This window comes from Scardinius erythrophthalmus (genome assembly GCF_964197995.2).
Source record: "Scardinius erythrophthalmus genome assembly, chromosome: 8".
In the NCBI taxonomy this organism is placed as follows: domain Eukaryota; kingdom Metazoa; phylum Chordata; class Actinopteri; order Cypriniformes; family Leuciscidae; genus Scardinius; species Scardinius erythrophthalmus.
In genome coordinates, this window is record NC_138228.1 from 472,162 (window position 1) to 497,568 (window position 25,407).

A 25,407-nucleotide genomic window follows, 5' to 3' on the forward strand; every position below is an offset into this window, starting at 1 on the left:
GCGCCAGATTTAAGTACGACGGCCGCTGGCGTGAGAAGCTGCAGACGCTGGTGGATTTCCCACTGGATAATCTGGACCTGTCGCAGTACGTCATCGGGCCCAAACACAACCTGAAGAAGTACAACCTGTACGGCGTATCTGTGAGTACCCGACCTCGCCACACACACACACACACACACACACACACACACACGAACGGACACTGTAACGTGTGTTCTCCTCCGCAGAATCACTACGGCGGGATGGACGGCGGCCATTACACGGCGTACTGCAAGAACCCGCTCAAGCAGCGCTGGTTCAAGTTCGACGATCACGAGGTTTCCGAGATCTCGGCCGCCAACGTTCGCTCGGCCGCCGCGTACATCTTCTTCTACTCCTCCCTGTGATGGGACAGCGACAGCTCGTCACCGTGGCGACCGGGTGATTGACACACTGTGGGCGGAGCTGACACTTATCGACACCTCTGCTGATGGATCGCGTCTCTCTCTCTCTTTCTCTCTTTCTGTCTCTCTGGGCGATACAGTAATCCTGTAGGATTGTAACAGGAATCCCAGCGCATTCGGAGCGTCGGCCTGATGTCACGTGACGTGATTTAGACGGACCTGTGTGAGATTAGCCGTCAGTATACGCGCACTATAATCCAAACCGCTCATTAGACGTGCATCCGCCGCTTAGAGACGCGTTTAATTTATTAATACGGTGACCAAATCCTGCAGTCCTGGTGCTGCCAGATCCGGGAGAAGCCGATCCCGACTCGCTCCTGTTTAACATTAAATCATCACTAAACTACAGTGGAAATCTTCCTACGCGTCGGCCCTGTGCTATAGGCTAGTGATCCGCTAATCAGTGCAATAACCCTCATTCATCAAACCCGATCAGTGACGCACTACATGTGTATCATCTCTGTACTAATACTGCTCTGGATCCAGTGTGTAGTGATGCGACACACACACACGTCACATGATGGAAACGGCTCTCGAGATTCTGATGGACCGAGTCAATCTCTCACCTGGTTTCTTATCATATTAAGTGCATTCTTTAAATCCATGTATTAGCTTATAAACATTATACATGCATAAATAAAGACATAAACACACGTGTGCTTTGAGTCTTCTGTCTAACACTGACTGTGTGTGTGTGTGTGTGTGTGTGTATGTGTGTAATATGACTGTATCTCAGCGGGATTGTTGGTTTAAGATAAAGACTCGCAGATCAAGATTATAATAATCTAGTGATTCGGTTCTTAGATAAACGCTTATTCAGTATCAGTTAAACAATCATAAAACAAAGAAAATGCATATCTTACAATTATTGTGAGGTGAAAATGAGGATTCTTCAGCCAGTCCTTCAGAAAAATCTAATTTAGAGTAGCTTCTTATAAAATTGGGAGCGGCTGTGCAACAATTTGATTGAAAAAAGTTTTATTATTGTATATTTTATTTCTAGAATTCTAGTTTTAATGAAAGCCAGGGTGTTATGGGAGGCTTCGGACTCCCTCAGTTCTAACACTGGTTTTCTGTCATGTGTCGAACAGGATTGATAAAACTGATGATCTGATTGGACAAGCCGATGTGAAAGTTTTATATGCATTCTATAAATATTAGCCCACATTTCTTAAACAGTTATGCTAATGCATCTGATCTTGTCACATGACTTCCACACTCATCCACCATCACATCTGTAGAATTATTTATAGCCTACATATTTTTAGTGTCATTAATGTCAAAATACTAAGTAAAGTATTTCATTTAAAATAGTTTTTACCATAAATCCCAGTAAAAGACTGACTCATCTGAAAGGTTTACATATTTAATTGCCCCATTTTAAATTTTTAAAAAAAGTCATCTGAAATCAAATGAGATGCTTTTACACAATTACTCTATAGGTTTGAGTAAAAAGCTAATATCTGAAATGTTCATCTGATTCATGGAATTATTGAATAATATCCCCATTATTTACAATAAATACTAAATTTCAAAATCTGACACTCACGTGACTGGATTTTGTCCGTTGAAGATGATCGATCGCGTGATTCCTTGAGGTAAAATGGCAGGAACACCGATTCTTCTGACGGGATTTTCTCTGAGGTGAGCAACTTATACTTAACAAAATAAATAAAAAATAACAGTAATAAGTAATGACAACGATGTTAACGCGGGATGTCTGGTGCGGTTTACAACACAACGACTTTCAAAACGGGATTCTGTGTGAGTTCTGTTGAGGTCTCACGACGAAGCGGACCTTGGCTAATCGTCGGTTCACACAAAGTCCTTTTAAACAACGCACTAAAATAAATAAATAACGACAGCTCTAATCTTTTCTGTGTAACTTACGGTCTCTGATCAACGGACAGCGCTCGCGACGTCTACGGTTGCTATGGATACATACGGAACTATTCGCGCGCACCTGTTTGACTTTCTTTTAATTCTGTTGGAACAATTGTGTGTTTTCCATCAGCACTGCCAGTCATTTAGTAATTAAACACCTGAACCAGCTAATTAAGCTCTAGTGTTGCCATCACGTGCTGTCGAAATGTCCTACTTCCCACTTCTGAAGTCTCATTCAAGTGCTTTGTTGTCGGAAAGAACAGGAACCACCGGGTTTATTCTTGCCTATTAACTGAGGAAAATCTCATTAAAGCCAAAATTATTTTTAGAACTAGCCTGTCTTTATCGTTCTCGGCCTGAAAGGGCTTTAAAAGTTAGTTCACACCAGGGGCCATATAAGTACTATAACGATTAAGTGTTGCTGTTCTTGGAGCTTTTAAACACACACACAGAATAATCACACCAAAACTAAGAGGAAATAGACACAAATGACCATTAGATGATTTTTCAGTGTTTTATTAAATATACAGTAAAAAATGTTTACAGATCCATTAACATCCCCAGCATCAAATATCTTCATGTTTCAGCCGACAGAATCGTGCCAGATAGATGTATCTATGAGATACACTAGATCAACACCCTCACACGATACCGTACATGACTAAAGTACCGCTGTAACATATAAACGCGAGCCTTGATTGTGTGGACTGGTTTCAGTGGTCAGCGCAGTGAAATCACACACACTGCGCTGTCGTTTGCATTGCAATCTGCCCTTAATCTACACGAGATTCAAACATAGATGAAGTCTGAAACATAAATGCATTCATACAGTGTGGTTCTCTGTACATAAAAACATTCTGTTGGCATACAGCTCTGTACAAAATCTGATAATAGTATATAATAATAAGCAAGTGTTCTTTCCAAAAAGTGACGGACATCACATGAAAATTGCTTTTATATTATACAAGGCAACTTGTAGTTTAGAATAAATATTTAACTCTATACAGTGATATTGTACCAGTTATTATCCACTTTATAATTTCATAGACATAAAAATCTTAAAAAATACTTTTAAAAGATGACAATCCTGTTATAATCATACAGGATAAACTGACGAGTTAAAACATCTCCAAGTTGCATCTGTTCTTTTGTTCAGGAGACATTCTCAACGTAACGTCATTAAACGTAACGCTCGTGTCCGCCACACACACACACACACAACACGCATTGTGTCTTAGTTTCTTTATCATGCGCTACTCGGGACCGTTTCCGTCGGGCGAGTCGTGCGCGGCTCACAGCATTAAGCGCATCGACGGGCGCGGGTCTTTAGCGGCGCCCCCTGCAGGCGGCGAGTGGGACGGGCCCTCGGAGGAGTCGTGCAGCGTCAGCTTATCTGGGGTGTAGTCGTTGCGCTTCAGGTCTGACAACACACACACACACACACACACACACACACAAACCTCCTTTAAAACAGCAGATCAGAATAAAGTGCCGTTCACACTAGGGCTGTCAAAATGGCTGAAAAGCTAAATTTGAATTTCTTTAAAATTATATTCAAATTCTAAAGGCAATACTTAATGTTAGAGGAAACAAGTTTTGTATTGTCTCCTGTGTCCACAAGAGTGTCCGACACCCAGAACAGTTCATTATAAGCGGCTGCAGTTTTGCCCTCTGCCAATTTAAATGCTCTTTAAAGCCAGATGGATTCTGATTGGCTGTCAATGTTTTATTGTTCATCAGATAGGGGGAAAAACTGAAAAACTGTAGAGTTATGGATATCCCCAAAAAATCAGACCTAATCCAGCATTATTCTCACCTGGAAGTTTGAGTTTTCGGCAGCACGAGTTACAGTGATGTTTGGCGCGGAAGTTTCGAATGGCGTCGTCTCCGAGGTTCGCCGGGCCAAAGATCATGTCGTAAGACCTGATGTGTTCAAATACAAAAAAGTGAATTAATAAACTATTGTATCATAAGTTTTAATATCTTAAAATAAGCTTTATTTGTGCTTCTCTGTTGTTGGAAAACTGACCCTTTCTCTCCGCTCTTGATGACGGACGGATCTGTCAGTATCTCGCCCACTCCTGCAGAGAGAGAGCAGTTTACACACACACACTCTGAGGCAGAACACGCCGTTCCACGCGTCTTAACAGAAACACCAAGCGCCTCCTGCTGCCTAACCTCTGGTGCTCTTCACGTGCCAGACAAAAATGAACTATTTATTTATTTTGTCAAAGAAATGAATGTACTATGTTTTAGTTTGATAATGTTTTTTTTATTTTTTATTTTATTTTAAAAAAATGTATACTAAATTATATTGTGGTAAATCTTGAATGCTTTAGATCTCTTTTCAAAGACGGCACTTGGCAGGTTATTGCTGAAGTGGAAAAAAGTTTAAAAAAAGTAACAGAATATTACGTGTATTGTTATGAAAAATGCACAAAAGTACTATAATTTTTATATGAAAAATATATATTTTCAAAATCACGTTTTACTCTAAAACTGCAAGAAAATCAAAGCCATAAATCTAAACGAGTTGTGCTCCAAATGTGAGCCTGATATCTCAGTAAATGATCTTCAGTGCGAGTGTGTTCGGCTGCAGTACCAAACGCTTCCACTAGAGGAAACTCGTCTCAATCATTCCCAATGCGCTCATTATTGATCAGGAGGAGCTCAATGTGTTTCAGGACCATTACACCTTTTCTAATCATGTCCATGATCTTTTATGTGTTCACACAGCAAGTGCCAAAACCTTTACCAAGTTTCATACCGTTCCGATGAAGTAAAAAATGTTAAAAATAAAAATGTACAATTACATGTACATTATTTGGTGCCACCAGAGAGCACCAGAGGGCACCAGAGAGCACCAGAGGGCACCAGAGAGCACCAGAGGGCAGAGGGCACCAGAGGGCACCAGAGAGCACCAGAGGGCACCAGAGAGCACCAGAGGGCACCAGAGAGCACCAGAGGGCAGAGGGCACCAGAGAGCACCAGAGGGCACCAGAGAGCACCAGAGGGCAGAGGGCACCAGAGAGCACCAGAGGGCAGAGGGCACCAGAGAGCACCAGAGGGCAGAGAGCACCAGAGGGCACCAGAGAGCACCAGAGGGCACCAGAGAGCACCAGAGGGCACCAGAGAGCACCAGAGGGCAGAGAGCACCAGAGGGCACCAGAGAGCACCAGAGGGCACCAGAGGGCAGAGAGCACCAGAGAGCACCAGAGGGCACCAGAGAGCACCAGAGGGCAGAGAGCACCAGAGAGCACCAGAGAGCACCAGAGAGCACCAGAGGGCACCAGAGAGCACCAGAGGGCAGAGAGCACCAGAGGGCAGAGAGCACCAGAGGGCACCAGAGAGCACCAGAGGGCAGAGAGCACCAGAGGGCACCAGAGAGCACCAGAGAGCACCAGAGGGCACCAGAGAGCACCAGAGAGCACCAGAGGGCAGAGAGCACCAGAGGGCACCAGAGAGCACCAGAGGGCACCAGAGAGCACCAGAGAGCACCAGAGGGCAGCAGAGGGCACCAGAGGGCACCAGAGAGCACCAGAGAGCACCAGAGAGCACCAGAGGGCAGCAGAGGGCACCAGAGGGCACCAGAGAGCACCAGAGGGCACCAGAGAGCACCAGAGAGCACCAGAGGGCACCAGAGAGCACCAGAGGGCAGAGAGCACCAGAGAGCACCAGAGGGCACCAGAGAGCACCAGAGAGCACCAGAGGGCAGAGAGCACCAGAGGGCACCAGAGAGCACCAGAGAGCACCAGAGAGCACCAGAGGGCAGAGAGCACCAGAGGGCACCAGAGAGCACCAGAGGGCACCAGAGAGCACCAGAGGGCAGAGAGCACCAGAGGGCACCAGAGAGCACCAGAGGGCACCAGAGAGCACCAGAGGGCACCAGAGAGCACCAGAGGGCACCAGAGAGCACCAGAGGGCAGAGAGCACCAGAGGGCACCAGAGAGCACCAGAGGGCACCAGAGAGCACCAGAGAGCACCAGAGGGCAGCAGAGGGCACCAGAGGGCAGAGGGCACCAGAGAGCACCAGTGGGCAGAGGGCACCAGAGAGCACCAGAGGGCAGAGGGCACCAGAGAGCACCAGAGAGCACCAGAGGGCACCAGAGGGCAGAGAGCACCAGAGGGCACCAGAGAGCACCAGAGGGCAGAGAGCACCAGAGGGCACCAGAGAGCACCAGAGGGCACCAGAGAGCACCAGAGAGCACCAGAGAGCACCAGAGGGCAGAGAGCACCAGAGGGCAGAGAGCACCAGAGAGCACCAGAGGGCAGAGAGCACCAGAGGGCAGAGAGCACCAGAGGGCAGAGGGCACCAGAGAGCACCAGAGAGCACCAGAGGGCAGAGAGCACCAGAGAGCACCAGAGGGCACCAGAGGGCAGAGAGCACCAGAGGGCACCAGAGAGCACCAGAGGGCAGAGAGCACCAGAGAGCACCAGAGAGCACCAGAGAGCACCAGAGGGCACCAGAGGGCAGAGAGCACCAGAGAGCACCAGAGGGCAGAGAGCACCAGAGGGCAGAGAGCACCAGAGGGCAGAGGGCACCAGAGAGCACCAGAGAGCACCAGAGGGCAGAGAGCACCAGAGAGCACCAGAGGGCACCAGAGGGCAGAGAGCACCAGAGAGCACCAGAGGGCAGAGAGCACCAGAGGGCACCAGAGAGCACCAGAGAGCACCAGAGGGCAGAGAGCACCAGAGGGCAGAGAGCACCAGAGGGCAGAGGGCACCAGAGAGCACCAGAGAGCACCAGAGGGCAGAGAGCACCAGAGAGCACCAGAGGGCACCAGAGAGCACCAGAGAGCACCAGAGAGCACCAGAGGGCACCAGAGAGCACCAGAGAGCACCAGAGGGCACCAGAGAGCACCAGAGGGCACCAGAGAGCACCAGAGGGCAGAGAGCACCAGAGAGCACCAGAGGGCACCAGAGAGCACCAGAGGGCAGAGAGCACCAGAGAGCACCAGAGGGCAGAGAGCACCAGAGAGCACCAGAGAGCACCAGAGGGCACCAGAGAGCACCAGAGAGCACCAGAGGGCACCAGAGAGCACCAGAGGGCACCAGAGAGCACCAGAGAGCACCAGAGGGCACCAGAGAGCACCAGAGAGCACCAGAGGGCAGAGAGCACAAGAGGGCACTTGGACAAATGATCACGTCAGAATGCTGTGATGGAGTCGTAAGGCGTCTGAGAAGGTTGGGCCCTGAACACACACCCTGCAGGTCGAGCACGAGCAGCTCTCCGCGTGTGTACTCGTACGTCCAGTGGCTGAAGGCCAGCATGGTTTCTTCCAGGAGGTTCGTCGGGACGATCTCATCCCCGTTGTTGTTGTTAAACTTGCGAAAATCTCCAGTTATACATTCCTCGATGGCGAACCACTGACCGGCAGAGTGACAGTACAGCAGGAACACCTCCAGGAACCTGCACACACACACACACACACTGGCATCAGGCACAACACACACTGGCATCAGGCACAACACACACACACACACACACACACACACACACACACACACACACACACTGGCATCAGGCACAACACACACTGGCATCAGGCACAACACACACACACACACACACACACACACACACACACACACACACACACACACACACTGGCATCAGGCACAACACACACTGGCATCAGGCACAACACACACACACTGGCATCAGGCACAACACACACACACACACACACACACACACACACACACACACTACAACACACACTGGCATCAGGCACAACAAACACACACACACACACTGGCATCAGGCACAACAAACACACACACACACACTGGCATCAGGCACAACAAACACACACACACACACTGGCATCAGGCACAACACACACACACACACACACACACACACACACACTGGCATCAGGCACAACACACACACACACAGGCATCAGGCACAACAAACACACACACACACACTGGCATCAGGCACAACAAACACACACACACACACTGGCATCAGGCACAACACACACACACACACACACACACACTGGCATCAGGCACAACACACACACACACACACACACACACACACACTACAACACACACTGGCATCAGGCACAACAAACACACACACACTACAACACACACTGGCATCAGGCACAACACACACACACACACACACACACACACTACAACACACACTGGCATCAGGCACAACACACACACACACACACACACACACTACAACACACACTGGCATCAGGCACAGCACAACACACACACACACACACACACACACTACAACACACACTGGAACACACACTGGCATCAGGCACAACACACACACACTAACACACACTGGCATCTGTGTGTGTGTTTGGAGACAAATGTTCAGCATGTCTGGGTGAGTGTGAGTGTGTGTGTGTGAGTGTGTGTGTGTGAGAACAGTACCTGGGGGAGTGAGTGTGTGTGTGTGTGTGCAGTACCTGGGTGAGTATGGGATTGTTTTGGGTCGGATCTGATTGAAGGCAAACGTGAGTTTCTGAGCCGCTCTCTGCTGCTGAATTTCCTGTTCAGAAACACACACACACACACACACACACACACACACACACACACGTTCAGTGCTGGTGTTTACATGTAGTCAGTTAGGGGGAGGTTAGCTAACTCGTTCATCACAATCATCTGAATAGGATCATATTTAACAATATTGATATAAAAATACGAAGATGGAAATTATATTCCATTCAAATGCTGTGAGTGTTAGTGATAGTCACATGACTGGGGTGTGTGTGTGTGTGTGTGTGCGCGCAAGTCCACAAACATGGGAGACTTTCTGAATGAACATAAGTACTTTAATAGAAAGCAACATTTAAATATAATAGAATCAATGATTTATGAATAATTTACTGCCATTGTTTGTGACAATAACATTTAATCATGTGATCAATAGACCAGGAACGTTTTTGTTGTGAACGGGCCTTTACACTCTCAAACTCAGTCAAACACACATTATTCAGACACCAACATCTCTCACATGATCAGTTTATTCGCTATAGTTTAGAGAATGGTAATGAAATATGAGCAGAACTCAGTTGATGTTTGACTGGTTTTGTCCGTCCTTCTGTTAGACTGTCTCACACATGAATTATGTTGAATATCTGTCAGCTGTTAAATTTAACTACACAATTAGATAATACCAGTTTAGCTCAACCAATCACCAAGCAATGCTTCATTGTGTTCAGTCTGTGTGTGAAAAGAGCATTAGCAATTAAAGACAACACACTTCAGCAAAACATGATCAGCTCAAAGTGTCCCAATCGGAATCTCTGTGTTCTGTGTGTGTGTGTGTGTGTGTGTGTGATGAACACCTGTGTTCTGTGTGTGTGTTCGTACCCTGAGACAGAGGTGTAGGACTGTTTCCTCCTTGTAAATGGTTTGCCAGGTGTTGACGACCTCGGGCAGGAAGGACTTGACGATGTACAGGTGTCCGGGCTTGAGGATGTCGTACTCCGACCAGGTGCACAGCACCTTCAGCGCGCGCCGCAGGCCTCCGCCCATCTCCTCCTTACTGAGGAACTCGATCTTCGCGCAGAGCCCGCGCTGAGCCCACGACGACATGCTGTTGTTGATGCTGTTAGGAGAGCTCTCCTCCAGACGGTACACGGTCACGGGCTCTCCTGCACCACACACACACATCACACACACACAGTGATGCAGCGCAGGGCTGGCCGGTGTGAACACACACTAGGGCTGTCAAAATGGCTGAAAAGCTAAATTCGAATTTCTTTCTTAAATATTAGCAAAATTCTAATATTATGCGAATTCTTGATGCGGAGGAAGCAGAGCTGTAGTGTCTCCTGTGTCCACAAGAGGGCGCCATATAAACCACAGCAGGCGTCGCGTCTTTTATTGAACTGACATTCACTTTTTAAACTGCATTTACTTTTGAAATAATTGTTCTTAAAACAATTTCCTTAATGTGCGCGCAAGGAAAATGAGGTTACAGTAGCGCATGAAACTGTGTTTGTGCATCAGAGAAAACACACTTCAACACACAGCGTCATGAACTACACGAACACACAACAGCAGACACATTCAGAAACACACTTCTACTCTCTACATCTACAGATAGATCATCACACACACCAGACCCGAGTGCTGAGCGCTGTCACACACACACACACACACACACACTCGCACTCACTCACACACACTCTCACTCACATACACACACACACACACACACACTCACTCTCACACACACACTCTCCCTCACACTCACTCTCACTCACTCACACTCTCACACACACACACTCTCACAAACACACACACACTCACTCACTCACACTCTCACACACACACACTCTCACTCTCACACACACACACTCACACTCTCACTCTCACTCTCACACACACACTCACACGCACACACGCACACACACACACACTCTCACTCACACACACACACACACACACACACATACTCTCACTCTCACACACACACTCTCTCACACTCGTCAGGGTTTTCGTCAGCAGGAAGAACCTTTTCCCGCCATTTTTCCCATTAGCAACGCGATCCAGCGCTGTATACTGGATAAGCTAACAGAAGCTAACATGTCTCGCGCGCCTCGACACACCAAAAATTCGAATGCACAGTTTCTGTATTCGAATGTGCAGGTTTAAAAAAAAATTATACGAATATTCAAAATTCTAATTGTTATTTGACAGCCCTAACAAACACCGCCCAGAACTACATGAAATAAACAGCAAAGCATGATGGGACAGAAGGGCAGGAGTGTGTCTTACCTCGAGGGGGGACTGGGGTGAATGGAATACTCTGGGACAACCGCATCAGGTTATTACGCTCCACCGCTAACACACACACACACACACACACACACAGGGCTGATGTCAGAACACGTCACACACAGCTTCAAACCCAAACCACCATGTCTCAGCCAGTTAATGACACGTCTAGAGGCTCTCATTACAGTGTATGTGTTTGAGTGAGGCATTGTGGGTCGGGTTTAAATCAGGACACGTTTATGCTGTCAGGACATGGACAGAGACTGACCTGAGTACTGATAACTCTCCATGGGCTTGAACGGGGACCCGATCGCTGCTCCAAACACACAGAGCAGAGAGTTAGCATTACAACACACACACACACACACACACACCATGACATCATCACGGTCCCGATCCTATCAGGCGCAGTTCTGTGTCTGTGTGTGAATCACTGACTACGCTTACATGCACAACTTTTGTTTTTTAATTGGACTGAATTCATCCCGATTGATGAATCTGAGCGTAGTGTTAGCATGAACGCTAAACATGAGATCTGGTTTATGTGTGTGTTACGTCATTACGCTACTTTAACGTCATTGCGCTATTTCTACGTCATTACGCTACTTCAACGTCATTACGCTATTTCTACGTCATTACCCTATTTCTACGTCATTGCGCTATTTCTACGTCATTACCCTATTTCTACGTCATTGCGCTATTTCTACGTCATTACGCTACTTCAACGTCATTACGCTATTTCTATGTCATTACGCTATTTCTACGTCATCACGCTATTTCTACGTCATTACGCTATTTCTACGTCATCACGCTATTTCTACGTCATCACGCTATTTCTACGTCATTACGCTATTTCTACGTCATCACGCTATTTCTACGTCATTGCGCTATTTCTACGTCATTACGCTATTTCTACGTCATCGCGCTATTTCTACGTCATTGCGCTACTTCAACGTCATTACGCTATTTCTACGTCATTACGCTATTTCTATGTCATTACGCTATTTCTACGTCATCACGCTATTTCTACGTCATCACGCTATTTCTACGTCATCACGCTATTTCTACGTCATCACGCTATTTCTACGTCATTACGCTATTTCTACGTCATCACGCTATTTCTACGTCATTGCGCTATTTCTACGTCATTACGCTATTTCTACGTCATCACGCTATTTCTACGTCATTGCGCTATTTCTACGTCATTGCGCTATTTCTACGTCATTGCGCTACTTCAACGTCATTACGCTATTTCTACGTCATTACGCTATTTCTATGTCATTACGCTATTTCTACGTCATCACGCTATTTCTACGTCATTGCGCTATTTCTACGTCATTACGCTATTTCTACGTCATCGCGCTATTTCTACGTCATTGCGCTATTTCTACGTCATTGCGCTATTTCTACGTCATTGCGCTACTTCAACGTCATTACGCTATTTCTACGTCATTACGCTATTTCTATGTCATTACGCTATTTCTACGTCATCACGCTATTTCTACGTCATCACGCTATTTCTACGTCATCACGCTATTTCTACGTCATCACGCTATTTCTACGTCATTACGCTATTTCTACGTCATCACGCTATTTCTACGTCATTGCGCTATTTCTACGTCATTACGCTATTTCTACGTCATCACGCTATTTCTACGTCATTGCGCTATTTCTACGTCATTGCGCTATTTCTACGTCATTGCGCTACTTCAACGTCATTACGCTATTTCTACGTCATTACGCTATTTCTATGTCATTACGCTATTTCTACGTCATCACGCTATTTCTACGTCATCACGCTATTTCTACGTCATCACGCTATTTCTACGTCATCACGCTATTTCTACGTCATCACGCTATTTCTACGTCACCACGCTATTTCTACGTCATTACGCTATTTCTACGTCATCATGCTATTTCTACGTAATCACGCTATTTCTAAGTCATTACGCTATTTCTACGCTATTTCTACGTCATTACACTATTTCTACGCTATTTCTACGTCATTATGCTATTTCAAAAATCATTAACGCTACTTCTACGTCATTACGCTATTTCTACGCTATTTCTACGTCATTACGCTATTTCTACGTCATCACGCTATTTCTACGCTATTTCTATGTCATTACACTATTTCTACGCTATTTCTACGTCATTATGCTATTTCAAAAATCATTAACGCTACTTCTACGTCATTACGCTATTTCTACGCTATTTCTACGTCATTATGCTATTTCTACGTCATCACGCTATTTCTACGCTATTTCTACGTCATTACACGATTTCTACGTTATTTCTACGTCATTATGCTATTTCAAAAATCATTACGCTACTTCTACGTCATTGCGCTATTTCTACATCATTACTGTTTTTCATCATTAGTGTGTACATGCTCTCTCGATTGGATTAGAAAAGGACTAAACTCCCCTTTCAGTCGGGTCGATTAAGGCGTTTTACACGAAGGCTCTTCAGTGCGATCGAGCCGTCAGTCCCATTACTAACGGGTTATTTGGTTTCATGTAAATGCAGCCAGTGTCTGTGTGTGCAGCGCTGAAACGGACCAGCAGGGGTCAGACTTACAATCCTTGCGTGCGCCCAGGTGTGTGTGACGGGCGGCGTACAGACCCGCTGCAGCTGAAACACACACACACACACACACACACACACACACATCAGTTAGACATGTACACTACAGTCAGGATGTTTCTGCATCAGCTGATCATTAGATGTGATGAAACACTCACTGTTCGAGACGTCGTCTACTGGACTCCTGAACACAATGGGAGAAAAGCAAGAAAAACATTAATGACTAGAGTAAACTGAGTTCTAGTGAGTGACCGCAACAATCATTTATAAAAACACAATCACTGCACAAGTTAATTAGTTTCACACACAATGATGTCACAAGGACAGTTACTCACAGTTTGCTGGATTGAGCTGATTTACCCTGAGAATAAAAGACAAACAGCGTGTGTGAGTGTGTGTACATGTACACTGTATAAATAAGTTAATAAGTTGTAAATAAAGATTATTGAAGTATGTTTTACAAGAAAATTCTATTTGTCTACTTCAAAATTTCACATATAATTCAATGTGTTACTAGCTGTTATTTATTTTTTACACGTCATGTCAGGAACGAGGCGAGACCAAAGTGAACAATACAAAACAATAACAAATAGTTGTATATGTTATTTAAAGGCTCCTAATGTTGTTTTGGCGTCTCCTACAACAGGTTCACATTCATCCAAGCTCAAAAACACATTAATGTCCTCATAATCTCCACTGCAGCATCAGCTCTTTTCTCTGAAACGCTTCCATCAAAGATTCAGTCTCTCTAAGCTCCGCCTCTCTGAGAGCTGCTCTGCTCTGATTGGTCAGAAAGCAAACGCTCATTATCATATCTGAATCTCAGCTCTTGATCACAGTGATACGAACAGTGACGATGGCGTGGGTTTCACCGTATCAATCTCAGAAAACAGCGTCTTCTCCACACGAACAACACGAACCAAACTCTTCCAGTCTCAGATACACTACAGTGTTTGAGGGCGGAGCTAAGAGACGCTGCTCAGCCAATCAAGAACAGGTGGACATTATGCAAATTAGTTACAAACCGACGCGAGACTGAATAACGTTACAACATGAAAGGTCCGAAAAAGCATAATAGAAAGAAAAAAGAAAAGAAGACATTAAGATAGTAAATTTTTAAATATATCAGTTAAACATTTGTGTACTTTGAAATTAAATTTAAAATTTACTAGCAATTTCTGGACGTAAATGGCGTCTACACCAATTATTTTTTTTTTCCCTGGAGATCGTGATTGAGTGTTTGACTGACCGACAGCAGATCTTCGTAGCGCGAGACGTCCTCCAGCGACACACGCGTCCTCTCCTGCTTACTGAGTGCTGAAACACACACACACACACACACACACACACACACGCATAAAGAGATCGGACGCACACTTAAAGGATTATTTCACTTCAGAAATAAAATTCCCTGATAGTTTACTCTCGTCCGAGATGTTCATGTCTTTCTTTCTTCAGTGGAAAAGAAATGAAGGTTTTTAAGGAAAACACTCCAGGATGTTCCTCCATATAGTGTCTTCAATGGGGTCCAACGGGTCGAAGGTCCAGATGTGAGTTTCAGTGCAGCTTCAAAGTCTCGACACGATCCAGCCGAGGAATAAGAGTCTCATCTGGACACACCAGCGGACATTTTATAACAGAAATAAACATTTATATACTTTTAACCACAGATGCTGGTCTTGCTCTCGCTGTGATGCGACACACATTACGTCATCAGGGTGAAAGGTCACGCGTGTTCCGGTTTATAAATGTAGAGTAGAGCGAAAAACTCCATCTCAGTTTCTCCTCCAACTTCAAAATTGTCGACATCATTGTTTTACCTTTTATTTATTTGTTTCTTTGTGAATGGCGTTTGTCTCAGTCTTTGCAGGTTCTCTTAGTAAACACTAGTTCTGTTCTTACGCCTATGTCACCCTTGACCTTTCACCCTGATGACGTAATGTGTGTCGCATCACAGCGAGTGCAAGACCAGCATCTGTGGTTAAAAGTATATAAATGTTTATTTTGTTCTAAAATATCCGCTGGTGTGTCTAGATAAGACTCTTATTCCTCGGCTGGATCGTGTCGAGACTTTGAAGCTGCACTGAAACTCACATCTGGACCTTCGACCCGTTGGACCCCATTGAAGACACTATATGGAGGAACACCCTGGAGTGTTTCCCTCAGAAACCTTCATTTCTTTTCCACTGAAGAGTAAATAATCAGGGAATTTTGATTCTGAAGTGAACTAATCCTTTAAAATGAGTGTGTAAAGGAGTTCAGCGTGAGATCTGTGCTCATGATGTCATCAGCGAGCTGCTGAAACGGGCTGATGTTTACAGCGTTCACTGAAGTGTGCAACTCACTGGACTCTGGATGCAAGAAGGAAGGGTTTCTGTCGAACTCTGTGAATCCGGCGTACGAGTTCACCGTCCTCATGTGACCCTGCGACCCCGGCTGCGGAAAAACACACACAACATCCATCGGGATTGGGACACTCCTGAGGGAACCGTGGCATCTTTAGCGTTTAGAACTACACTGACCACATCTCGAGCCTTTCTGGACGGACTGGACTGACGACCGCTCACCGCACTCTCCTTAGGGAACGACCTCTGACCCTCAGACTCGTCCTTGTGACCCTCAGGCTCATCCTTGTGACCTTTAGACAAAAAAGGCAGAATGAGTCCAAAGGCATTTAAACCCTTGATCAGTGGATTACAGTCACCATGTGAAATGTTTCCCTCTGGTGACACTGATTTACACCCGTCTCGAACCAAACCCCAAACCAGCACCAGCCCGGGTTAGTGGAGTCTACCGCACTCTCACACACACACACACACACACACACGCACACGACAGCATTTTATTCACTCCCGAGGGACATTTAGTAAAAAGCGACCGGTTGAGATGAAACCACCTGAGGTCAGAGGTCACCCATCTCACCCTCTCTAAAGGCCCCGATACACTTCAGACGAAATCCCTGACTCTAACTGCTGTGATGTCATTTCCTACACAATCAGGACAGAACGAAGTTAATTTGGAGTTTCTCATGTTTAATACTTTTAATGCTGCTTTAAATCAATCTATTGTATAAAGTGTTGTCTTAAATAAACGTGGATGATCAGACGCTTTCTCAACTGCTGTTTTAAGCGCAGCACATATTTACATATTCATCTAAATGTGGAAGGCAAATTTATAAAGCAATGCGTTACTTTACTGTAATCTGATTACGTAATGAACGTTACTTGTAATGCGTTACTTGTTACGTTATTACATCAAGTCCAGTCACCTTTATATATACAGCGCTTTTTACAATACAGATTGTATCAAAGCAGCTTCACAGCATGCGCGTTTCCATCACAGATTTGCGCAAAACTTTTGTGATGTTTTCTAATGTCGACAAAAACTATTGCGAAATGACGGCATTTCCATTAACCGATGTTATGCGACTAAAACTACATTTTTTCCTCTCGCGATAAGTTCAATCATTCCAAAAACATGGCAACGGACGTTGGTAGGTTTCTGTACTATATCCCAGCCACTGCACTGGCCATTATTATTAACAGAAGGAGATGTATGTGTGTTTTCCCAGCATTAATGGTGTGGAACGACCCTTATTATACTGTGAGCGGCTCATATGAGGAGTTTCTGGGTGTTTCTCCCTCAGTTCTGCTCCGAGATCTTGATTGTGGCATTTATTTGAGGTTCAGAATCCATTATTCCTGTCATTCTTTTGTCTTATATGAATTTAATAAAGAACTTTCTTGTATTCTGTCCAAACACACCGCATCATCTGCGTCAGGTGACTGTAAATGTGCAAAAACTGTTTCCATTGCAGTTTTGCAAAATATTTATTTTTCGAATTGCCTGAAAAAAACCCTCATGCGAGCGTAAAAAAATTGCGATAAATGGGAGTTTTTGCAAAACTGACGTGTTTCCATTGGCCGTATTTTCAATTCGCACTTTCAATTTGCACAATTTGAAGGGTAATGGAAATGCGGCTAGTGATAAGTAAATAATACAACAAAGTTTGTTTCTAGAAGAAAATTGCATCATCGTCCACCCTAAGTAAGGCAGATCAATAATATTGTTGAATATTAAATGTCCCCAAGCCAGAAGCCAAGGAACCGAAACTCCATCAGTGACAGAATGGAGGAATAAACCTCGGGAGAACCCAGACTCAGTCGCTCAGTTCTCCTCTGGCCAACGAGCGAACAGTGTGTGATTATGATTATGATACAGGCAGCATTACAGGTCAGAGGTCAGATTGGATCAGAACATTCAGAATAGGGTTAGGGTTAGGCTAGTAAAAGTTGTCTGATTACGTAATTATCGGAAGTAATCTGATGAATAATTGATGTTGCTTGTGACTACTTTATAGAAGAATCTGAAGCTGTAATTCTAACTAAAACCAACACTGACACTTTTCATGTTTAATACTATAAATTTGCTGCTTTAAAGCAATCTATTGTATAGATTGTTGTATAAATAAACGTGACCAGATGATCAGATGCTGTCTCAACTGCTGTTTTCTCGCCGCTACTGTGTGTTTATTTCGTTATTCAGAGGAGAGCGCCGCACATATGTACATACTCATCTAAATGTGGAAGGCGTTGGGATGTTCGCTAACAGTGTGTCATTGCTAAGGTATTTCAAACTTCTTTTTAACCCCAAGCAAAGAACTTCGGCGTGAGTATATCGGGGCCTTAACACACACAGGGGCATGCAGAGGGTCAAGGGTCAAGGTTAGGGCGGGGTTATGCGTCATTTATCCCCGATTCCCAGTGGTGGACCGAAGCCAAACCTCCGGTTCTCTGCCTGAGCCTGTGTAGCGCACGTCTGCAGCGGCCGTCCTTCGTGTAGCGCCGGGGCCGGAGCTCAGGGGCCCGAGGGAGACCCGGGAGCGGCGTGTTTCTGTCGGGCCGGTCAGTGGTGAGGTCTTGCTCTCTAACCTCATCATCATCATCATCCTCATCATCAGAGAAGGCATGATTCACGTATCCCTCACATCCGGGCTCACTTATGACCAGCACTGGCAGGCCTTCCTCAACACTCTCCTCATACTCACCCACGAAGGCCCCGAACTCCACGGCGCTGTGCGATGGCTCCGTCTGCGAGTGCCTGGAGTCTGCGAGCTGTGACGGCGTGCTGACGAAGAACGTAGCCGATGCCGCTGGAGCGCTAACGAGGCTGCCATGACCCGTGTCTGAGCGAATGGAGCGTCTGTGCGAGTGAAAGCGCGTTAGCGACTGTGGGAAGGCGCAGCTGGAGGATCCCAACTCGACCGGGAACGGAGCGCGTCTATCCAGGCTCATAGGAAGCTCCGCCCCCTGAAGCCCTTCGGCTCCGCCCCCGAACAGCGACTCTGCTATGCTAGCGGCGGGCGGCAGGAACCCCACACTGCAGCGCACCAGCGCGCTCGACTTCGAGTGTCCCGTCAGGTCGGGCACCAGGTTCTTGGAGACGCTGAGCTCACGCGTGATCTGGTTGTGCACTTTGCTAGCCTCAGACGCGCGCTGGGCTGTTAGCGCCTTTAGCGTGTCCACCGTGAGCGCCGAGAGGTCCTGCAGGTGTCCGATCTGAGAGTCCAGCGTGTGCAAAGAGCGCTTGATGAAGTTCACCTTGTTTCCAACCTCCTTCAGCTGCACACACATCGTTTCCACCCTGAAACACACACACACAGGCATATTTATGTTCATGTAGACCAGAGTTCTCAAACCGGTTCCACGGAGGGCCTAGTGTATGCAGGTTTTTGGTCTTTCCCTTCAATTAGTGCCCAATTAAGACCTAGACTACCAGGTGAGGGGAGATCTTAACCAATTAGTGACCTACTCAATCAGTTTGGTTCAAGGTAAAAGAGAAAACCTGCATACACTAGGCCCTCCGTGGAACCGGTTTGAGACCACTGATGTAGACTCTTCTCCAAATCTACTTTCACCATATTAAAGTTCTACAGTTTAAAAGCCACTTAATATTCAGTAATATTACTGATGAGAACAAAACATGGACTAAATTAATTTGAAGAGTAATGACATATAGTCTTCTGTACAAATCTCCCAGACCTGTCGGACGTGAGTCTGATTCTCTCTTCACTCCCAGAGTGAAACTGATCGTCTTTCTCGTGGAAGTACGTCTCTACGCACTGCTCCTCGAAATCGTGCAGCTTCTTCTGGTCCTCCTCGGTCAGGAAGAGCTCTGCGGGCAAACAGGGCATCACGTTTAAAGTTTTTCTTTAAACAGCACAAATAAAATGAATACCATACGGCCAAATCAATTAAATCATCGCCTTTTGAAATTTAATATTGACATCAAGCTATATCGTGATTCCTGGTTTTTGAACCCCAAATGTCAGATATCCTGAAATGATAATTAAGACTATTGTTATACCATTTAAGATATTTAAGACTGATACAGATGAATTTAAGAGTTTTAGAGGACACATTAGACCAGGGATGGGCAACTTCGGTCCTGGAGGGCCACTGTCCTATAGAGTTTAGCTCCAACCCTGAAAAAAATAAAATAAATCACCTGCCTGTAACTTTATAGTAATCCTGAGGACCTTGATTAGCTTGTTCATGTGTGTTTGATTAGGGTTGGAGCTAAACTCTGTAGGACATTGGCCCTCCAGGACCGAAGTTGCCCATCCCTGCATTAGACAGTGTAACTGTCATTGTAACAGTCAGTGTAACAGTGTAACAGTAAGTGTAACAGTCAGTGTAACTCATGTAACTGTCATTGTAACAGTCAGTGTAACAGTGCAACAGTCAGTGTAACTCTTGTAACTATCAGTGTAACTCATGTAACTGTCATTGTAACAGTCAGTGTAACAGTGCAACTGTCAGTGTAACAGTAGCTACGTTTACATGGACACAATCGGAATGAAATCAATCCGATTGATGAATCCGAACAAGGTGTTTACATGAATGATAAATAAAGTAATCGGGTTGATGTGCGCGTTTATATGTCACAAGTTTCAAATCGGATCTGATGTTTTGACATGCGCACACTGCACGAATATACAGACTTTCCCGCATAAATATTCTCATCTATTGGTTCTTTATTTGTTTTAAACAGCAGACGTAATATTAATTCGTCTCTGGTCATAATTTAGAGCATATTAACCGTTTTGCCGTGCTGCTTATTGATCACGCAGTAAAAATGCCCCTCCCCGCAGCCAAAACCAGTCGTCTGTGGATGAGAATCCAAAACAAGCACTGGTGGGACGTTGTCCTGCTTCACTTCACAGACGCGCGAGTGAAATTAGGATTTTAGAATGACGGGAAACTTATTAATATGACACTTTATTCAACAGGAAGAACAGCTCGTTCCGCGCGTCATACGTCATTACGCTATTTAACGTCATCGCACATGCGCAGTCCTTTTAGTTTCGGTTTTCAATCCGATCAAGTGTTTACATGTTCTCTCGATCGGATTACAAAAGGGATAAACCACCCCTTTCAATCGGATCGAAATTTCATTCGGATCGAGCTCAATCGGATCGATTAAGGTGTTTACATGAGGGTTTTTTAGTCCGATTGAGCCGTCAGTCCGATTATAAGTGTCCATGTAAACGCAGCTAGTGTAACAGTCAGTGTAACTCATGTAACTGTCATTGTAACAGTCAGTGTAACAGTGCAACTGTCAGTGTAACAGTGTAACAGTGTAACAGTAAGTGTAACAGTGTAACAGTCAGTGTAACTCATGTAACTGTCATTGTAACAGTCAGTGTAACAGTGCAACTGTCAGTGTAACAGTGTAACAGTCAGTGTAACAGTCAGTGTAACTCATGTAACTGTCATTGTAAGTCAGTGTAACAGTGCAACTGTCAGTGTAACAGTGTAACAGTCAGTGTAACTCATGTAACTATCATTGTAACAGTGCAACTGTCAGTGTAACAGTGTAACTGTCAGTGTAACAGTGTAACAGTCAGTGTAGCAGTGCAACTGTCAGTGTAACAGTCAGTGTAACAGTGCAACTGTCAGTGTAACAGTGTAACAGTCAGAGTAACCGTCAGTGTAACTCATGTAACTGTCATTGTAACAGTCAGTGTAACAGTGCAACTGTCAGTGTAACTCGTGTAACTATCAGTGTAACAGTGTAACAGTCAGAGTAACCGTCAGTGTAACTCATGTAACTGTCAGTGTAACAGTCAGTGTAACAGTGCAACTGTCAGTGTAACAGTGTAACAGTCAGAGTAACCGTCAGTGTAACTCATGTAACTGTCATTGTAACAGTCAGTGTAACAGTGCAACTGTCAGTGTAACTCGTGTAACTATCAGTGTAACAGTGTAACAGTCAGTGTAACTCATGTAACTGTCATTGTAACAGTCAGTGTAACAGTGCAACTGTCAGTGTAACAGTGTAACAGTCAGTGTAACAGTGTAACAGTCAGTGTAACTCATGTAACTGTCATTGTAACAGTCAGTGTAACAGTGCAACTGTCAGTGTAACAGTGTAACAGTCAGTGTAACTCATGTAACTATCATTGTAACAGTGCAACTGTCAGTGTAACAGTGTAACTGTCAGTGTAACAGTGTAACTGTCAGTGTAACAGTGCAACTGTCAGTGTAACAGTGTAACCGTCAGTGTAACTCATGTAACTGTCAGTGTAACAGTGCAACTGTCAGTGTAACAGTGTAACCGTCAGTGTAACAGTCAGTGTAACAGTGTAACAGTCAGTGTAACTCATGTAACTGTCATTGTAACAGTCAGTGTAACAGTGCAACTGTCAGTGTAACAGTGTAACAGTCAGTGTAACTCATGTAACTATCATTGTAACAGTGCAACTGTCAGTGTAACAGTGTAACTGTCAGTGTAACAGTGCAACTGTCAGTGTAACAGTGCAACTGTCAGTGTAACAGTGCAACCGTCAGTGTAACAGTGTAACCGTCAGTGTAACTCATGTAACTGTCAGTGTAACAGTGCAACTGTCAGTGTAACAGTGTAACCGTCAGTGTAACCGTCAGTGTAACAGTCAGTGTAACAGTGCAACTGTCAGTGTAACAGTCAGTGTAACAGTGTAACAGTCAGTGTAACAGTGCAACAGTCAGTGTAACAGTGCAACAGTCAGTGTAACTCATGTAACTGTCATTGTAACAGTCAGTGTAACAGTGCAACAGTAAGTGTAACAGTCAGTGTAACTCATGTAACTGTCATTGTAACAGCCAGTGTAACAGTGCAACAGTCAGTGTAACCCGTGTAACTATCAGTGTAACAGTGTAACTCATGTAACTCATTGTAACAGTCAGTGTAACAGTGCAACTGTCAGTGTAACAGTGTAACAGTAAGTGTAACAGTGTAACTCATGTAACTGTCATTGTAACAGTGCAACAGTCAGTGTAACAGTCAGTGTAACAGTGCAACTGTCAGTGTAACAGTGTAACAGTGCAACTGTCAGTGTAACAGTCAGTGTAACAGTGCAACAGTCAGTGTAACAGTGTAACAGTCAGTGTAACAGTGCAACTGTCAGTGTAACAGTCAGTGTAACAGTGCAACTGTCAGTGTAACAGTGCAACAGTCAGTGTAACAGTGTAACAGTCAGTGTAACAGTGCAACTGTCATTGTAACAGTGTAACAGTCAATGTAACAGTGCAACTGTCAGTGTAACAGTCAGTGTAACAGTCAGTGTAACAGTGCAACTGTCAGTGTAACAGTCAGTGTAACAGTGTAACTGTCAGTGTAACTTGTGCAACTTAGTTTTAGACCGGTTACTTGGTCCGTAGGTGCTGCTGTCCTTCTTCCTCTTCCTGCAGATGGACGACAGGACCGACGCCATGTGGCTGAGCAGAATCAGCGGTGGCGGCAGAATGGGCTTGTCGTGATACGCCATGATGAAGTGGTAGCGCTGATACTTCCACACCAGGTTAGATATGGACTTCACCTGCAGGTACACGTTACTGCAGAGAAACGGCACGGTCAGTTATCATGACAAATGGAGAACACACGCACGCGCAGGCGGGCGTAGCGGCGGGTCACTCACTTAAAGAAGGCGATGAGCAGGTTCACCATCAGTATGTACTGGACGAACAGATAGACGGCCTGCAGCAACGGCGTCAGCCACACTCCCGTGTCACACAGCTGCTTAGCATGATCCTCGCTCGAGTTCGCACACACTGCAAACACACACGTCACATGTAACTGAGGCTGATGACATCACTAGCATTACTATGTGCTACATACAACTTTTAATTTTAGCAATGCTGAAATCAACATCAACTAAGATTAATAAATTCTGTTGAAGTATTTTACATTGTTAGTTCATGAGAGTTAACTAATGTTAACAAATGAAACCTTATTGTAAAGTGTTTTCCGTTCATTTAATGATGTTTTAGCAGATCTTAGGGTTCGGGTTAGTAAGGGTTGGTTAGTTTTTCCCACATGTTACAGTCATGAGAATTTGGAAAGGGTTTAAAAGTGTTTGATTGTAATGTTAGATAAATGGTGTGCTAACGCTAGTTTTGTTTTGTTCTGTGTGCGAGTCTCCAGGGGTTTACCGTCAATCTCGTACGCATAAACTTCACCATACATCATCCAGTATGGCTGGAAAACCACATCTTTGGCCAAAGTCCATGAAGGCTCCTCATTTGGGTACAAAATGGCTTTACGAGGAACCCCGAAACTCAGCAGCACAACAGCCATAATGACCACGATATAGAACATGTTGGCCACCTGTGCAAAGAGCGAACAAACACGCCGATCGACAACAAGTACTCAACACCGCATGAGTTCACCAGCTGTGATGGGCAAAGTTATTTTTAAAAGTAATGTTATGATACTGTTGTAATGTGTTACTTTTTACATTATAAAAGTTGTCAGATTACATAATGCCCATTACTTGTAATGTGTTACTTGTTACATGAATTTTTTTTATCTGATTACGTAATGGCCGTTACTTGTAACATTAAAAAAAGTAATCTGATTACATAATGCCATTACTTGTAATGCATTACTCGTTACATAAAGTAATCTGACTACGTAATGGCCATTACTTGTAACATTAAAAAAGTAATCAGATTACATAATGCCGTTACTTGTAACGCAACACCCACAACACTCTTCACAAGCGCTCACCATCTTCCCGATCATCATGACGTACGGCCCCGCCTGCTGATTGACAGCCAGAATATCCAGCAGCCGCACGTACCAGAAGATGATGTTCAAGCAGTAAACGATCCGGCCCGCGACAGACACGCTAGGATCGCCGAAGCGCAGACCGAAGCCTACGAAGAACATTAGGATGGCCAGGAAGTCAGAAATGTTGAAGTAGTCACTGAACCACACTTTAATCTTCTGACTGATTTTCCCTCCTTCAGACATGAACATCTAGAGAGGAAACACACAAATACACACAATACAGACAATCATCAGAAGGATTGGTTAACGCTCAGCCGAAACTCGTTGGATTGTAACAAATGCTGCTCAAAAACTTAAACATTTCTGATCTGCCCCACTCAAACATCTGAACACACACACACACCTCTCGTATCTTCTCCACCGCGAGCGTGAAGATGTACAGAATGACGATCCACTCCTGAGGAGACGGAAGGGGCTCCATTTTCACCAACACCACGAATGAATACAGCATCAGGAACCCGATATAAAAGAGCTGCAACACACAAAACTATCATATGAAGACAGTGCTGAGCATGAAGAGTGAAGCTTCGCTAGAGCTCAGATCTCCTCACAGACACACAGCAGATCACGCTCAGTCAGTCTTCATGAAGGGCCAGTTATACAGTTTAGAGAG

General features: G+C 45.0%; 2 protein-coding genes across 4 annotated transcripts in view; one reads left to right on the forward strand and one right to left on the reverse strand.

The window, feature by feature from the left end:
• Positions 1-1,096, forward strand: part of usp8 (ubiquitin specific peptidase 8) — a 20,218-nt gene extending 19,122 nt beyond the window's left edge. For both annotated transcript variants that reach the window (XM_081372648.1, XM_081372647.1), the window contains exons 18-19: positions 8-140; positions 228-1,096. In XM_081372648.1, coding sequence (XP_081228774.1) covers positions 8-140; positions 228-386 — 292 coding nt within the window. In that variant the 3' untranslated portion in view covers positions 387-1,096. The remainder of the gene's footprint in view (positions 1-7; positions 141-227) is intronic.
• A 1,731-nt stretch (positions 1,097-2,827) lies between these two features.
• Positions 2,828-25,407, reverse strand: part of trpm7 (transient receptor potential cation channel, subfamily M, member 7) — a 65,772-nt gene continuing 43,192 nt past the window's right edge. The window contains exons 20-40 of one of the 2 annotated variants that reach the window (XM_081372255.1): positions 25,138-25,266; positions 24,732-24,983; positions 24,155-24,329; positions 23,641-23,773; positions 23,373-23,557; positions 19,724-19,856; positions 18,730-19,325; positions 16,205-16,320; positions 16,028-16,118; positions 14,932-14,999; positions 14,018-14,043; positions 13,841-13,866; positions 13,677-13,730; positions 11,365-11,409; positions 11,097-11,162; positions 9,684-9,967; positions 8,774-8,856; positions 7,532-7,737; positions 4,357-4,408; positions 4,144-4,250; positions 2,828-3,747 (exon numbers count right to left, since the gene is read on the reverse strand). In XM_081372255.1, coding sequence (XP_081228381.1) covers positions 3,620-3,747; positions 4,144-4,250; positions 4,357-4,408; positions 7,532-7,737; positions 8,774-8,856; positions 9,684-9,967; positions 11,097-11,162; positions 11,365-11,409; positions 13,677-13,730; positions 13,841-13,866; positions 14,018-14,043; positions 14,932-14,999; positions 16,028-16,118; positions 16,205-16,320; positions 18,730-19,325; positions 19,724-19,856; positions 23,373-23,557; positions 23,641-23,773; positions 24,155-24,329; positions 24,732-24,983; positions 25,138-25,266 — 2,955 coding nt within the window. In that variant the 3' untranslated portion in view covers positions 2,828-3,619. Of the gene's footprint in view, positions 3,748-4,143; positions 4,251-4,356; positions 4,409-7,531; positions 7,738-8,773; positions 8,857-9,683; positions 9,968-11,096; positions 11,163-11,364; positions 11,410-13,676; positions 13,731-13,840; positions 13,867-14,017; positions 14,044-14,931; positions 15,000-16,027; positions 16,119-16,204; positions 16,321-18,465; positions 19,326-19,723; positions 19,857-23,372; positions 23,558-23,640; positions 23,774-24,154; positions 24,330-24,731; positions 24,984-25,137; positions 25,267-25,407 lie in introns of both variants that reach the window. The other variant, XM_081372254.1, reaches the window with a different exon arrangement.